A 17,883-nucleotide genomic window follows, 5' to 3' on the forward strand; every position below is an offset into this window, starting at 1 on the left:
TTATTTGTCCGCTCTATTGATCAATTTGTCGATGTCTTCACAAAAGCTCATCACCCAGGACGATTCACGGAGTTAGTTTCCAATCTCAAGTTGTAATCTATGTTATCACCTTGAGCTTGAGGGGAGGTGTTAGCCACAATCAAGCAAAGCTTAATCCATGGCTTGAATAAAGCATAGCTTGATTTTAGCCATAAGCATAAATCATTAGCATGATTCTAGCATGTATTGTAAGTATAAATACAGCTCTTGTACATTGGAAAATATATACTTGAAATACAATTTCATTCTTTGTCTTTCTCTCTAGAATTCTAACATCGTCTATGCGGCTATGCTGTATGCGAAAATATATGTTGTAATAAATTCTTATATATGCTTATTCATTATGATGTCTAACTAGCTCCAGAAATATGGAGAGATGTAAACAGTACTATTAGTTTGCTTCATCATGTTGTTTCGGCTCAAAAATTGGAATTCCCGCAAATTTTCCTACAAATTGTTTCTTTTTTTATTTTTTTTTTTTTTTTTTTCTTTTTTTATTTTTAATCTTTTTTTTTTGTTTTTTTTTTGTATTTTTTTTTCTTATTTTTTTTTTTTAATTTTTTTTAAAAAAAAAAACTGAGAAATTTAAAAAGTTGCATTGAACTTTTTCGCTGCCTTATGTGTCTTATTTGTATTTAAATGACAGCTTTGTATATTGATTCGAAGTGGTAGAACCATATAAAATCAGGGAAAAAAATTTCATTCCTGGGGTTTGGTCTTAGCCCCGTGGGTCCGGTAGGATTCTTTAGTAACAGTAAAAGGTCCTATTAGAGTGCTGCCATTTGATCCTATTAAATAGGGGTACAACAAATCTCATAAAACTGTAAGCTATTTTGAAATATAAAACAAAATTAAGAAAATAATAAATATTGGTTAAAAATAAAAATAAAAATAAAGACCAACGGTCTAAACCCCCGACCCCTGGCAACGCCACCTCCATCTCATCCCCAGCCCCATTACACCACCACCGCAACCAAACCCATCGCACCCACAATGCAGCCGACCCCCTTTTGCTGAGATTTGGATTTATTGCTTTGTTAAACTATTATTTGTGGGGTGATTTTGTAGTATAGATTTGGTTCAGGAATAAGGGTAAGAAGAGAGGAAGTGGAGAGAGATGGCCGTAGTGTCGGTGTCAAATGGGAGATGGAGAAAATGAGAAGAAAGGGTTGGGTTCGACAATGATGGATCCCCGGGCTATCGATGTTTGCCCTCTGAAATTTCTTGCTGGTTACCTGACTGGTTGGAGACTTGGAGTGGGCTCTACGAGACTACTATCGGATGGGGACGGGTTAGTGACTTGGTGTGGAAGTTTGGATTTAACAAAGTAAAACCACCAAATCCGATAATTACATTTTTATTTATTTATTCTAATAAGATAAATAAAAGTAAATTTGTAATTATATTTGCAAAATATAACTTTTCAGTTAACACAGCACTCTGACAATTGAAAAGGACTCTAATACTACTAAAATATTTAACTAGACCCAAGGGTTTCTCCGTCCAAACCTCAGGGACGAAAATGGTATTCTTTCGCGGAACAACAACATGCACCCTCTAAGACTAAGTTAACAAACAACATTTTTATCTCATCAATTACATAAATCCAAACTATCATGAGTGATAGTCATGACAATTCACTCCAAACCATCAATAGAATAAATAATTATGTAAGGTTTCTTCCCTTTCTATAATTTATGCACAATCTAAGTGTCCTACAAGAAATGTTCGACGCAAATCCAATATTTTACGCAATTCAGACTTTACGGAAGAGTCCTTCATCTAGATACATTCATTTCACTCCCATTCAGCCCAGCCCCTAACTTCTTTCATGTAGAGAACTGGAAACAGAAAACAAAAAAAAAAAAAAACCTAGCGAGAGTTTAGTCATTTTCAACTAAGTACGCCCATCTTGACATGAAAGCTGTAAGCAAGGCCTAATGCTCTGGACAAGCTGGTGTATATGACATCAACAAGAAAACCGTGCCATAAAAATGCAGACTGGAACGAGGAGAGCTTCCTTCTTGACTTTCTTGCCCCATTAAATTGGAAGATCCACGTCCGATTTCCCCACCACAAAATATTCCTGCCAATGGAGCTGCAGGAAAGTTCTCCATAAATGGGTAACTATCAACATTACAGCATCCAAAGAATGGATCTCCGCGGCCACAGCAGGAGAAAATAAAACCTCCTAGTACTTCCTTACCAACACTATCAGCAATACCCCTTTTGTGGAGGCAACTTCTGGAATCGTACTCTGCCTTTAGATTTCTGAACTTTGTGTTGATATTACGACATGAAGCTAATGCAGTAGCTGTATCTGGATAGTAAAACTGGAAATAGTCACCACTTTTGATACCAAGACCATCAACATAAAGGTACTGCTCGTCTCCTCTGAAAAACAAAGACTTCTGTGGTGAGTTTTATGGGCAAAAGGATTACTATAAAATACTGGTTATTTTTTACAGTCCTAAACCAATCACAAGAAAAGACAAATGTTGATGTCTATCTAATTAGATATAAAGCGTTCACAAAATTGATTTAGCAATCAGGAACACAAGGCTAAATAAAATAAACATCGACTTTAATACTACAATCCATCAAATTTAATTCATAAACGACAAAAATCTTAGTTCATATGGTACTCTCAAATTCATTTGCACATATAGGCAGTCAACAGTTATGATAAATTGGCTGAATATGCTTATCAAATCAGACAGTTGATCAGAAAAATGCAATGCATGATATAACAAAAAACAATTTAACACGAAAATGTTTTAATTTCAATTACATCAAAAACATTTGAAGATAAATTAAGCCAAAAAGAGATTAGAGTAAACATAATATCCTACTCAACAACGGCATAGAATGCCAAGGAAGTAATCAGCCCTGGCTTTTCTGACCCGATGGAGCACTTTCTTCGTTTTGTAACTCCGATGTACAGTTCAGGACATTGAACATCATTTCCCATCTGTCACAGTTTCAATTCAGAAAGAGTAACAGTTTAATAAACAGTACAACAACTGACCCCACTCCTATACACACAATGACATGTATTATGAAAGGAAAATTCATATGCCTTCATTTTATATTCAAAACAGAAAAGTGACACAAAAAAGGCTTAAAGACAACATAAATATAATAATAATAATCACAATCATGATAGTAAGAGTAACAATTTACGTTGAAGAATGAATTCAGTCTCCTTTTCCATTTTCCCAATAATAAAGGACTTGTTTTAGCTGTTTCAAATACTCTCCAATTAAACTTATAAGTTATAATTTATAACTACTAGAAAGAGAACATATATACTGAAAAGTTCACTAGACTTGCCAAGTGTAAGCCCACTCCAAAGATCTAATACCCTAGGCTCTGAACTTTAAAAAAATAATATCTGAGATCTACGAAAACTTTAAAGATGGATACAACAGACATTTTCCAAACTGATGTCATCTCTGTTTATTTTTTTAGTTCAAAATAACAGGAAGTAGTAATTATTAGCAAAACAACTTTTGACAAGAAATTTCGAGACAACAGGCCATTTTTCGTGAAGCTTTTGAGTACACACTCCTAAAAAGTTTATTAGAAAAGTAGTCTTGCAAAGCAGCCAATTATTACCAGAATATCTTCAAGGGATAACTCAAACCTGAAATATAAACTAACTATTAAATACACTAACCTTTTAAAATAATCCTGGTAAATCACACTCAATTTCTTTTCTAAAAGATATAGGAAAGAAATCTCCAAGAAATCAACATAAACCACAAATTTCCCATTTCAGATTAGGATCATACCTCATCATGTATATGATCTAAGATTTGTTGACCATCAAGGTTCTGTTGATTTCCTTCCCTTCTGGCAGTGAGCCATGTGATGGGATCACGGTTATTTGCTCTAACAGAAACTGCCTTATGCCTTGGACCTATTGCTGCAACACCTTTCGACAATGCAAGATGGAACTGAATTTTCCCTGTATCTGCTCATTTAACAAAACCAATATAGATATGTGATAAAGCTATGATGACACTGTAAAAAAAAAAAAAAAGTTTAAAAGTGAAGAGCTGGATAAAGCACTGCAAAATGAGACACATGAAACAACAAGTCTTGTTTAGAATATGGATGGTGCCACAAAAGACTGAAAGGCAAAAGTCACAAATATTTGTGTAGAATAATCCCACATTGCAAGAATTTACAATGGCCATACTGTAAAGGCTCGCTGGCCTCAAACCAGAGGCTGCGTCCAGAATCCATCTCAGTGATGACTCACTAATATGAACAATAATTTAACTAAAAATAAACAACTTCTATAGGGTAAAAGAACTCCTATGAAAAAGGTCAAAAAGTAACTTGAGAAATTTCCCACAAGACATGATTTTGGAATTCGGAAGCAATTTTCCATTGGAACCCAAACATCCCTATATTATAAGCATGCCCTGGCATATCTGCAATTGCATAAGTGAAACATTTAACGATTTAAGTTGACGCAAGGTTGAGGTTGTAAATTCTCAAGGAGTGATAACAACTATTATTACTTCTAATTCTAGGATAACGCACATTTTCAAGGAACCATCATGCACAGTAACAATTTTAATTGTGATAGACTTCCTATAACTAAGATTCCACCCTAACTACCTCCCTTCTCAATTACCCTTACTGCCCCTTCCCTTCTTCTTCTTGTAAATCTTAGTTATAGGAAGTCTATCAATTTATCATTTAGTTAAAAGGCATAAGAGAATAAAGTACAAAATCATAAACAAATGAACATGTACCATGGAGTTTGTCTTTATCACTTGCAAATACAAGAGCAACAGCATCGTATACTATGCTTTCACAAACATTTCTTAATTGATTCCCACTTCTATAAAAGAACTGGCATCTCTGATCACCCACAATGACAGTTTCCATAGACAAGGCATAATCTGCAATGTACAGGATGCCATCAACTACAAACAAATATGAAAAAACTTGCCATATAATAACTTATTAAGATTAACAAGATAAAGTAAAAATCTGGCCCTTCAAGTATATGGAGCTCAAGCAAGCGGTCATCTACCTACAAAAACTGTCAAAAGCAAAATAAAATAAACCCAAAACCCACTTTAGACAGGTGTAACATTCCATGTTTAGATCCTTATACAGACTCATACTTTGCACACTTGCAAGGAAAAACAAATCAAGTTAAAAATGGTTTTTTATTCAGACCCCTCATCTTTTGGCAAAAACACTAAACCACCACCACTTTCAAAATTTGTCACAACTTAAATGCTACAGAGCTGCATTAGAATAAAAAGAATATTGACATTTTAGTCAATTTCCCAGGATAAAAAGTAATAAATCAAAATAGAAATTGAAATTATGACAGTCTGTTAGTTTGTAAAACTTCTCAAATTACTGGTGGTTAAGCATCAGTAAAGATAAGGAGTGTGAATGAAGATAACCTTCTTAAAATTTGCACAATATGAAGCTTTGATATCAATGTGCAATGAAAAATTAAAGTTTCAGTCTCAGACCATAATCCAGCCACAACCACCAAATTACCCTTGCCTCATATACATGATTAAATAAAAGGATAAAAATGTAAAATTCTTTTAAATTCAATAGCACTAACCCAACTTTTCAATGACAAGTTTCAGGTCAGCATCTTCATCCTGCAGCATCACCAATGTCCACATGTTACAGGTGGAAACAAAAAAATTGAACTTTACTCTCATCAGGAAAAGTATTAAAAAAAAAAAAAAAGGGGGGGCTGACAAGCCAAATATCACTTACTCCAAACATTATAATCCCGACTGGAGATGCACAGTCTGAGACAGAGATTGTGTAATTCCTAATATCCATCACAAATTGATCAATCATAGCCACTTGAGATGCCTGATGTCAACCAAGAATTTCTTCACGTAAGATTTCTTTAAAAATTTAAACTACATAACCCTACAACACTCTAGAAGCCCAGTTAAAGAAGTAAATGGTCAATGCCAAGTATAATATCATAAATTTACACCCCTCATATCTTGTCTAGAATGATATGGTAAATTAGTAATTAGTTGCCTATATTGTAGCAAATCAATATTTATATTACTCTAATTTCTTTCAAATGGTTCCTACCACACTATTCTATATAGGCATTAGAGATGAAATATTTTTATGAAAAGCAACATCATCATCCATGATGTGATCTATATTAAAGAAAAACCATCATTCAACAGTTTCAACTCTAATCTCAGAATTTGTTACCCTCTTCTGTTGTAATAGCGGAATAGCATCAACTTTTAGTCCTGGAACAAAGCCTACTGTCAATACAATGCCTGAACTTCCTTCTTGTATACAAGGATAATCATCAATATCCACAAATTTCACCTGCATTTTGTTAATTGATAAAAGGAAATTATCAAGTACATCTCTATTTTAAAGAGTTGAAAAAAAAAAAAAAAAGTGCCAGGGGGAGACAATTCAAACCTCTCGAAACTGATCAGTAATAGCATGTCTGCCCATTATTCCATGAGCACGTGATACAATAATTCGAGTTTGGGATCCCAAACTTCCAGCTAACTGCATTTATATTTACATTAAAAAGAATAAAAACATGTAAAAGTGAGAAATAAAACATCATATTGAAAATCAGAGAAAATTAATACCCATTGGATAGTCTGATCAAAGTCAAATCCTCTGCCAACGTTTGCAATGGCAAAATGCGGTCGAATGGGCGCTGATAGCACCTTATCAACAACCTCTTTTACAGAAATCTATCAATAATAACATAAAAATTCAAGATTCAGCTTTAAAATTAGTCAAATTTACCAACTTCTCCAAACACTAAAACACAGGCGTTAGGTTATGCATTGTTCAAAGAATTGAATAGATTGTCGTCTGAATTACCAATAAAAGTAACTGAAAATTGTAGGAAAGAAGTAGGATCTACCCGAGGAGTAGTGTTGAGGGAAAAAGCGGAGGCTATTTTAGGGCAAGCGAGGATTTGATTGCAGACTTTGTGCCAAGTTTTGCAAACGCATGCTGATGAAGCAAAGGACCAGGCGGGAAGTTTACACAATATGCTATAGAGAAGACCTTCGTTCTTCAGAACGAGCTCACTTTCAGTTTTGTAGTTGTTATTCGACGAAGATGGTTGCCTGGTATCCATTGATGTTAAATGAATTTAGAAATAAATGTCACTCTACAGCGGAGGGGATGAGATTTAGATTATATATCAATTCATAAATCATGTGTGGCTGGGTACTAAACATACGACGACGTATTTGGTTTATTTAAGGGCATCTCCTATGGACACCATTTTGGTGTTTGGTGTCCAAATTTTGCTCCAACCATACACCAAAAGCCAAACCGGTGTAGATGAATAATATCATACAAAATTTCATGTAATATTGTTCATCCACACCAATTTGGTATGATACTATTCATCCACCACAAAATATTTTTTTCTTTTTTTTGTTATTTAATTTTTTTATAATTTGTATTTATGTTTATTTGATTATTATTTATAATACTAAATCATAATAATTATAGAATTAAAAAATGACGAAAATTAAAAACAATACTTCATTCAACGTAGATATTAAATTTTAATAACTCAAAATAAATTAACACTAATTTAAAAACACTAAAATTAAAAAAAATATAACATAAATTAAAATAATAATTTAGTATTTTAATATATTAATTCTAGATCCTCATCATCAAAATATTGGAAAGAAACAGAGCTATTTTAAGATGACTGACCTTGTTGTAAACTCTTTTTTGCATAATTCTTGATTGCTCATTTTGAAAAAACTCACGCAGACTTGAATCAATTATGAAATTCAAATATTTGAATAAAATTTTGTTATCTTCTTGATATTCTTCCAAAGCCAATTTTTTCATTTGGATTTCGTAATTTTGTGCCCTATCTAAGTTGCCCCGATTGAAAATTTCAGCGAGCTATCGATTTTTTTCTTTAATAGTTTCAATTTGGTTTGAAACTTCTTCATCATTTTTCCTATTTTGAGATCCTTGACCTTGTTGGGTTTTTTTTTTTTTAAGTGGCATTTTATATTAGATGTAATGTTTTTTTTAATATTAAATGTAATGCTTATTTAATTTAATAAATGCTTAATTTTATTAAATTATTATAATTTTTTAAGCTATTTTAATTAATAAAAATATTATTTCTAATAGTTAATTAATATATAAAAAAATAATTAATGAAATAAATTAATTGTTGAGAATTAATAGAAAAAAATATTCTAAATATTATTTTTTTTAGTATAATATTTAGTGTAATGAATTGAAGATACAATAATAAAATAGTATAAATGTCATACTAATTTGGTATGAAAGTTACACCAAATTGGTGTTTGTGGTTGGAGATGATCTAAGAGAATTAGCCAAGCATAGATTTAACGTTGTTGTATGTTGATGCAATTTAAGAACGAAAAGACTATAATACCCTCTAGAACTATTTGCTTATTATCTTGTTTGGACGTAGAATTGAATTAAGTTGTTGATTTTTTATTTTATTTTTTTGGTAACTAGGTGTTTGAGCCAAATGCTGCCAAAATTTGAGTTTCGAAAACACAAAATTTTTCATTTTTTTGGTGAGTTCTCTATCTTTGTTTCAAGTCAATATTATCATAATTCATCCATAGCTTTTATCATTGCTTACTATTAATATTACCAAGTAATAAATTACCCAAAAAAAAAAAAAAATTACCAAGCAATGATAATCACAACTTAATATGAGTGTGATTCAATGTAAAAAAGATTATTCCTACTTGAGAAAAATTGCTTTAAGTTCATGTCAAACAAGATTATCAAAAGTTAAACAAGTGGTGGAGTGTATGACATAACCAAATAAACTGTGCTGTAATGATGCAAAAAGCATCGACTTGACATTGAGCAAACTTCCGCAGCATTTTCTTCTTGCCTAATTAAACTTGCGGACCCACCCCCACGTCCTATTTCTCCAGCACAAAACACTCCTGCCAGTGGGATGCCAGGAAAGTTGTTGCTCAATGGCAAGCTTTCAACATTACCACGCGCAGAAAGTGACTCGCTTCGAGAACAGCAAGAAAATATTAGACCTCCCAAAACTTCTTTCTTAACACCCCTGCTTGTGCAATGGTGATCAGCTGCCTTCAGGATGCTGATGTCTTCGAATGCATTTCCACTAGAAGATGATGCAGTGTCGGAATCTGAGTGGTAGAATATGAAGGATTCACCAGGTTTTATGCCAATACCATCAACAGCAAAGTACTCTTCGCTTCCTCTATTGAAAACCAAAGGCAAAAGGCACAAAATTTAGCAAGTTCCCTATGAAATTAATGACTGTTGGATGGCTCAATAATATTTTACCCTAAGACTTCGTATAAAGCTAGATGTGATCTTGATCCTGAATTCTGTAAGCCAATGGAGCGTTCCCTTTGATGTGTGACCCCAATGTACAAATATGGATACTCATCATCAATCTGCACAAGTTAATTCAGGAAGTAGAAGATCTTTGACATGTGATAGGAGAGTACAGACACTGCTGACAATCATAACACCCTTATTTGAATCGTTCAAATGTACCTGATCATTGATATCTTCTAGAAGTCCCTCGCTATCTAGAATTTCTTGATATCCTTCCATTCTTGCAGTCAACCAGGAACAATCTGAGTTGTGAATTCGTACAGAAACAGCCTTGAGTTTGGGACCAAATGGTAGTACACCAATCGACAAGGCAAGATGGAATTTAATTTCTCCTTTGAATGCTGTTCAAACAAACCATATAAGGAATTATATGAACAGAATGCAAGAGATGGGGCAAAAACCATATATGGTTAAAAAAAAAATTGGTTTTTAATTGATCAATTACCATCTGACTTGTCCCTTGCAAATACAAGAGCAACAGCATCGAAGAAGTAGGAATTCCCATCGTATATCCGAGAATCATCCCCACTTTTAAACAAGAAGCAGGCACTTGCATCACCCACGATGACTGTTTCTTCATGCATGCCATAATCTAATAAATACAAGAGGTTACAAAACTGAAAGTTCAGCCATGTGCAAGCCCTTTTCTAATATAACATCGACATCTCAACTCACAATAACACCAATACTCAGAGCATCAAAATAATCATTTCAACAACAAAATTATAGTGTAAGGTACTGACCCATTTCCGCGAGGATGGGTTTCAAGTCGATCCGTTGGTCCTGGAGCATCATCAAAAAAATAAATAAAAGATGGCCTCCCTTTTAATTGGAACCAAGTAAACCCACTTGATCAACAACTTACTCCAAATAATATGATCCCATCAGGGGACGTGCAATCTGAAACAGAGGCTGTGTAATCCCTGATATCCTTCAGAAATGTATCAACCATGGTGACTCTAGGTTCCTGAGATGCCAATTAGAAATCTTATAATAAGTCAACTTCACTCCATAAATGCAAACCGCAAAAGAAATCAGAGTGATGTAGCCTTAAAAGAAAGCAATTTTTACCGTTTTGGGTCGTAAAAGGGGGATGGCGTCAACTTTTAGTCCAGGTACATATCCAATAACCAAGACGATTCCGCAATAATCAAGTTGATCAGTCACGAAATTATTTTCTCCCTGGTCAAGGCCAATCTCTTCAAGTATTTCCCATTTCACCTAAGTGACATTTTCAAGGAAAAAAATAACTTGAAGAGGCTTCATCATTTTAATAAAAAAATTAATTAGATTTACTTTAAAAAAAAGGAATTTTATGGATATCACAAACCTCTCTGAGTTCATTTGTACCGGCATCCCTACCAATAATACCAGTTGCAGCGTTAGTAATTATAGGGATTCTAGAGCCCAGTTTCTCAGCAATCTGTATATATGATCAAACCAAACATCTTTGTCTTTAAAATATTTTCTGACGAGTTATATAAGGACAAAGAACAGCTTAGAAGATAAAAGACAAAAAAGAAGTCCCAGGAAAATGCAGTTAAATTAGTAAATATTAGAGAAGAGTTGATACAAGTTGGTGAGTGGCTGTCAAGTTAAACTGCAGTCCAACACAGGCGATTGCGAAGTGTGGACGAATAGGCTCAGACAGAACCTTGTTGAGAACCTCTTCTACAGCAACCTATTGATCATGAACAGAAAATCGAGTTAGCGTTAGCTTCTTTGTTCATAAACATTTTGGCAATCAAAACAAAGGAAAAATCGGAGTCAATGAAGGCTATCAAAGTCTCATCAGGCAGCAATTGACTGAAATGGACCTTCCATATGAAAGAAACTTCTGAGGGAGAAAATCATCACTGAAATAATAGCTAGAATTAATATATGTAGCGTGAGACATACATGATGAGAAGGGGAGAGGGAGAGTGCGGAAGAGAGCTTTGGGCGAGAGAGAATTCGGTTGCAAACTTTGTTCCAAGATTTGCTAACACAGGCAGCTGATGCAAAAGATAAGGCAGGTAATCTGGAGAGTATGTTTTGAAGAAGATCTTCATTTGCCAGGGCAAAACCAGTGGCCATCTTCTTCTTCAAAAATGTGTTTATCATTTGCTACCATGGCCTTGATGTTATATAGCAAAAGAAGTTTTGCATGAAATAAAAGTGTTTTGTTTTTTACTTGAATAGTGGAGTTACTATAGTTTTCCAGATTCCTGAAAGAGTCTAATTCTGCCATTAAGGCCATTAAAGAGTTGTGGATTCTCTTCCCTTTTTTTAATATTTGGAAACTTGGTTGTGGATTCTTTGAATTGATTGGCTCTTGGTGTTTTCTGTTACTAACAGCAGATTCTTTGTTGTTTTCTTGATTATGTATCACCACCATATTTAATATATTCTAATTCAAATTCTACACTTGACCTGTACGTTATCGGTGGTAGATCAGTTACAAAACTTTTGGTTAACATTCAAGCATTTCTTTGAAAACTTTACAGCCAGTTCCATCTATCTCTGATGAGTTTCCCACAATAAATCTATTACCATAATTTATGAAAAAAAAATTAGAAATTATTTAAACTGTTTATGAAACATGCCATATAAATAATTACAATCTTGATTTTCCCGTTTAAACTTTTGGTAAAATTAATTCGAGGGAAATTTTGTATTTGTAGAAGGTATCCGATATAACTCAAACTACTTTTACTTGATTTCGAGGTTTCGTCTCTTCTATTCTATGCTTCTTAAGAAAGGTGGAGTGCGGAGACTATTTAAGGCTTTTCTAAAAGAAAAAAGTCAAAAACGTTAAAGATCCGTCTCTTATCACTTGGTTATTGGTGGTCCTGACTCCTGAGTGGAGCCATTAGGATTTAGGCGAGAAATGGATTATGGAGTAGGAGTTGCTGCTGCCACGTTATGGCAATGGGTCCCTTTTTATTTTTAAGCGGACATGCTTCTTGGAGTCAATAATGGGCTCACTTTCCGGGCTTCTGGATTATCGGCCTAAGAATTTTACCCTAACACTACCAACTGGACACCAAAGTAAAAAACATAATGAGAATGTAATGTAAAACGTGTTATGAGAGTAAATGAATCTGGCATCCTTAATGCAAATCAGATTTTGCCTATGAAATTCGGAAAAGATTAAAAATCCCCAATTTGTAATAAAAATCAGATGTAATAATTGAGAATCTTAACTTTTGATATTTGTTAATAGCATAATCATGGAGACCTCCTTTCTCTTGCTTTTGTCTCACTCTCACCTTTAAACTTTTATTTATTTCAAAATAACAATTAAATACAGTCCAAGCTCTATTCTGAACCCAATTCAAATTTAGACTTGATATCATCAGCATTCAGCCCACATTTTAACAAATCCATAAATTTCTAAATAGGAAGGATATAACAGACCTGAAACAAATAAATTGAGATAAATTTTCTTGCACATCACAATGAAATTAAACGAACAACACTGAAAACATGTTCATTATGCCTAAAGAAACAAAGACAAACTTCAATACGAAATTCCAGTTTTGGCGATAAAGGTATTGCAGCACAGTTTTCAAGGAAGTGAATCCAGAATTATTATAAGATAACAAACTACTAGTAATTTACTACTCCCATTGAAAGGGAATTGTTTGAGGAGCTTCATCGGCTGACGACCCATCTGACCCCATGTGAAACATTCCTGGGCAATCAACATTGGCATTTCTACCACTAGAAACCAGAACTGATTCTATGGGCTCCAAACTGTGATTATGAAGGCTAGGGCCTAAGGATTGCTCCATAGGTTGCACCATTTGACTCAAACTAATCCCAGATGTCTGTGTATGTGGTGCTGACAGAAGAGAGAGAGCACAATCCGAGACTTGAGTGGTTAACCTGTCACGGAACAAGTTATGGCTACCCCCACTTCTTTCTGACAGGGCAGTAGTATTCCTGAGAAGAGGCTGGCACACAGATGCTTCCTGAGATGTCTGCTCCCCTTGCTGCAAGAATGTGAATTGCTTCCCTCCTTTGTAGCCGCTTGGAGAGGATCCCAGAAATAGATTCTGTTCGTCGTGCAATTGCAGACGTTGGTGCTGGTTATAGTGCCTAGCATCTCCCTCAGTATTCACAACTCCTGCCCATGGGGGGTTCACAACAGTTGTGGACGGGTATATATGACCAGGAAATGGCATCAACTGCGTACCTAAAACGTAAATTTGACAAATCCGGAACAAACTAGTATTATGGTCTAGTAAAGCATTATTCTTTATTTCATATTAAACATTTCAAGACCAAGCATCCATATAAATTTGTGGAACCTGTTTGGTTCAGTGACATCAAGAAAAGTTTCAGTATAACCTTAATTGTAGGCTGCACTTATCAATTGGGGTTTGTTTTGAAGTGGAGCAAGGAGCATTTGCTTTGGATAGAGATTGATAGAGCAGTATCCAAGTTTAAATGACAGACTAATCCCATGTATGTATGTTATTCTAAAAGAAAAGAATCCTGGAGTGGAAGGGAGAAACGTGGTGTGTGTGTGTGTGTGTTTGTGTTTGTGCACTCAAAAATTACTTTAGTGGCCACCAGATCACCATTTAGTAATGATCAGCCAAGCAAATTGATGAAGCACTTAGCCAAGAGCTTTAGAGGAAACAATACTTCTCAAGTTTGTCAAAAATGAGTCCGTGTGCACACTCAAAACAGTTTTGCAGCTTACCTTGGTAACTGCTCAAGTACCTCCCAGACCGTGACAGGGGATCCGGCTGAGGTTTCCGTCGTCTTCGGTTGTGGCCATCAAGACGTTTCCTGCAGCTTCTCTTTCCTTCATCAAATTCCTCCAAGGAATGAAATCTACAAAAAGAAAAAGAAAAAAAGGGGGAAAAGAAGAACTGGAACTGCTGAGGAATTCTTGGACAGCTAGGAACCATGCTACAAAAGAGACAGATTTTGTGCTTTTGAAACCAAAGGACTAACTGTCACAGGGAAAGTAAATCAACACTTTAGGAACGAATTGTAGTTCACATTAAAAGAATAATGTAAGAAACAATGAAAGCCTGATTGTGTTGTCTTCAACAACAATGAAGAACTACAGTTTCCACCACCTCTGTTTCTTCTGGTCTGCCACTTCATTACTTTTTATCTTTCAGTTTTGGTGCCTTTTCTTACAAAATAAGCATTTGCCGATTGACAAATCTAAGGCCATGAAGAGTTCAAGTAGTAAACTCAGACTGCAAGATGTCAAACTGCCCCTAAATTTCTAAAATTCAATTTCTGGCATGAATAAAAATATGTAATCATAGCCCAATTACAGAACTTTCAGCTGACATGGTGACAGTTATTCCAGAATCTTTCTGCGTGACATTCAAAATTCATAATAAAAATTTCACTTTACTATGATATAGGAAGAACTAATTGCATTCATTGCACAACATCACAACTCTTTATCAAGCTATTAGACACAAAGCATAAGATGCTTCCATCAGATTTTATTGCCTAAGATTATGGCCATTCCTACTTGCCTCTACAAAAAATACAATAATGAAGAGAAAGGAGAAGCCACTAAACATGAAAACATATGGTCAAGAACCTATCATGATAGCAATAGTTGAAGCACTACTACATTTTGTAATACAAGAAACTTATACCTGCTGCATTGCTGACAGAAGCGTTGCTTCTGGCCACAAATCATAACTTGTGGAGTCTTTGAGTGGAGCTCACACACCTTGTGGCGCCTATGGTAGTCTCTACAATTGCTAAGGTCTGACCTGCATCCGTCAACAAGACATGACACTGTTTGAGTTCCATTAGTAGCTGCTCTGGCCCTCTTGGATGACCCTGATGGTGAAGACTCCATTTTTGAGACTACAGGCTCCTTCCACTTGCTCAATGAATTATCACCCGAATCAACCTGCCCAAGCTTCAAATCAACTGAAAATTTCCCTTTACTCCTGTTTCCTCCAAAGCTACTTGACCCACCAACTGCGTCTACGTTGGGAATAGCTTGTTGCTCAAATTCAGTAAAATCCCAAGAAGTTGCTTTGAAGTTCCAGTCCATAAAATCTCTCAGTTCTACAGTTAGATTTACTCTTTTTACTCCCTTAAAACCTTCTCAAACACAGTCAAATAAGCTTGTTTTTCACAGTTTAAACTGCCCACACAAATTAAAATTTAGTTTACAATTACATTTAAAAAAAAAAAAAGGTACTGCTTAAAAACCAAAAAAAAAAAAAAGTTCGCACAAGCAAGCACTGTATTGAAAACTCATTCAAATCAAACTAAACTACAGTACAACTCAGTCTACAAGAATATTTGCAGGGTTGCTTAAAACCCGCAAATAGTAAAATACAAGAACAGTAAGTACAATTACACAAATAATTAGTGTAAATTGGCAAAGGTAGAAATATAACGATAGGCATGCTGGGAAGCGAAGAGATAATTAATTTTTCTTAACTAAATGAGAATGAAAAAAAAAAACAAAAAATAGAAAGGCAAGAAATTCTATATCAGAAAGTTCTCCATTTTGTTTCTTATTAAATTACAAACAACTTAGAAATGTAGTAGCAGAGTTAGTTCCGAAAAGAGTGGAAGCTAAAAATAAGAAGAGTACTAAGAAGAAATAAAGAAATAATAAATAAAGAAACAGGAGAAAGATGTGAGAAAGTACTTACACAGACAAGTTGAGCATAAGGGGAGTTAGGTAGCTCTTTCCAGACATTTGTTAACTGACATGGACTCCATTACAAGCCAATAAAGTAGCTAGGTATAGTCAAGAAAGAAAGAAAAGAGAGAAAAGAAATGATACAAATGTTGAATGGTACAGAGAGAGAAATAGAGTGGGTGGGTGTTGGTGGGTGAAGCAAAGAGAGAAGAGGTAAGAAAGGTTGAATATGAATGGGCCAAAAAGAGGTAGATTGTGTTTAGTTAAGTTTTGATTATTTTATAGTATTTATTTTTCCAAATATAGTGTTTCCTTGTTTGAAAATGTGTAGTGTATGTGGAGAACGTAAGGATATAGAGACAGGCTGTTTGTTCCTTTCAACTTTTTTAAGTTAAGAAAAAGAAGTACAAGGATGGATGGTTATGACTTATGACAAAGCATATGGCATTGTGTTTCACGTTTCATGGCATGTCTTTCTTTTATGTTCCCACTCTCCTTACACCTTCAGTGCTCAACAAACACACTTGTTTCTCAGATTGCTTCCAAGTGGGTACTTATTCCTTTATGTCGTAGAAAATTTGATTTGAAACAAAACCAGATTCATCTGTCATTTATTAATACTCATCCTTCTGTCTATTTCACCCTTATCTTTAATTAATTGGAAGTGGACCTCCGCACCCATAGTTATCAAAATCTAGTAAAACAATTATTCATTAAGTTTTAGCCCAAAATCCATGGTAATTTTTTTAAGAGTAAACGACATGCTCCCACCTAAGGTTTGACGAAATCTCAAGTTGGTACGCCAAGTTCCATTTATTCTATATCTCACCCTTAAAGTAACGGAAAATGTGAGATATAATAGCTCAAGGGTAATTGGTCATTTCACAGAGGAGGCGCACATAGCAGACACAGCCTGATAAAGTTCCCGCGCAAATTAGCCAACCTCACCGCCAACGTTTTTCACCTTTTGGCGATTCTTCCACCCAAAATCACCTTTGTCACACCATTCGAACCTCATCCTCCCTACAAAACCGTACCCTGACAACCCTTATCACTGCCGATCACCAACGACAGTCGCCACATGCGACTGGTTTTCGTCGATCTCCACCGGCGAATGACCACTAAACGGTTGCTGGGACATAGGGGTTTTGTAGATTGGAGATGCTGGTTGTAGTGGTGACGTCGAATTAGATTTTCATTGCGAAATCGAGGAATGGCGAAGAATGACGAAAACCTAACCTGACGGTGTCGTCGATTGGAGAGGTCAATGAGTCGGGAATCAGAGGGGTTTTGGACGAAGACGATGGGGAAGCTAATGGAAGTGACCAGGGGTTTCGTCGTCACGGAAACAGCCCAGATCTGGTGAAAATCGAGACGGTGCGCAGTCACTGAGGGTGTAATTGAAGTAATTTCAAAACAAGATGGTTAATTTTTTAATTTTAGTAATTTAGGGGCTAAAATATAATTTATTAATTTAGGGTTAAGGGCATTATGGTAATTACACCCTCACTACCCCAAAAAATGTTAACAATGTTATTTTAGGGGTGGAAATATGGAATAAATAGAACTTGGCGTACCAACTCCGATTTTGTCAAACCTTGGGTGGGTACATGTCGTTTACTCTTTTTTTAAAATACAATATTCTCTCTCTCTCTCTCTCTAATTTTTTTTTTTTTTTTACTATTTTATTATTTTTGTATGGCAAATCCAACAGGCATGAAAACTCAACACGTGTCCTATTGATGCTTGATTTTGGATACCTACGACTCGTACGTGCAAAGTGCTAAGAGAGTCTTAGAAATTACACG

General features: G+C 35.0%; 2 protein-coding genes across 2 annotated transcripts; both read right to left on the minus strand.

Annotated features, from left to right (window-relative positions):
* Positions 1-1,476: 1,476 nt before the first annotated feature.
* LOC116106832 lies at positions 1,477-11,559 on the minus strand. The gene is made up of 20 exons (XM_031393144.1): positions 11,341-11,559; positions 11,015-11,122; positions 10,772-10,864; positions 10,513-10,662; positions 10,307-10,408; positions 10,185-10,224; positions 9,887-10,033; positions 9,601-9,782; positions 9,385-9,497; positions 8,857-9,298; positions 6,959-7,186; positions 6,675-6,782; positions 6,496-6,588; positions 6,274-6,396; positions 5,809-5,910; positions 5,648-5,687; positions 4,809-4,958; positions 3,834-4,015; positions 2,892-3,010; positions 1,477-2,433 (listed from the first exon to the last, which is right to left on the minus strand). The coding sequence occupies exons 1-20, from the start codon at positions 11,542-11,544 to the stop codon at positions 1,977-1,979; spliced, it is 3,183 nt and encodes a 1,060-aa protein (XP_031249004.1). The 5' UTR covers positions 11,545-11,559; the 3' UTR covers positions 1,477-1,976.
* Positions 11,560-12,887: 1,328 nt separating this feature from the next.
* On the minus strand, positions 12,888-16,402 carry LOC116106892 (squamosa promoter-binding-like protein 13A). The gene is made up of 4 exons (XM_031393198.1): positions 16,086-16,402; positions 15,063-15,565; positions 14,135-14,268; positions 12,888-13,621 (listed from the first exon to the last, which is right to left on the minus strand). Exons 2-4 carry the CDS (start codon positions 15,470-15,472, stop codon positions 13,044-13,046), a joined length of 1,122 nt encoding a protein of 373 aa, XP_031249058.1. The 5' UTR covers positions 15,473-15,565; positions 16,086-16,402; the 3' UTR covers positions 12,888-13,043.
* Positions 16,403-17,883: the final 1,481 nt, after the last annotated feature.

Source organism: Pistacia vera, unplaced genomic scaffold, assembly GCF_008641045.1.
Source record: "Pistacia vera cultivar Batoury unplaced genomic scaffold, PisVer_v2 Contig524, whole genome shotgun sequence".
NCBI classification, from domain to species: domain Eukaryota; kingdom Viridiplantae; phylum Streptophyta; class Magnoliopsida; order Sapindales; family Anacardiaceae; genus Pistacia; species Pistacia vera.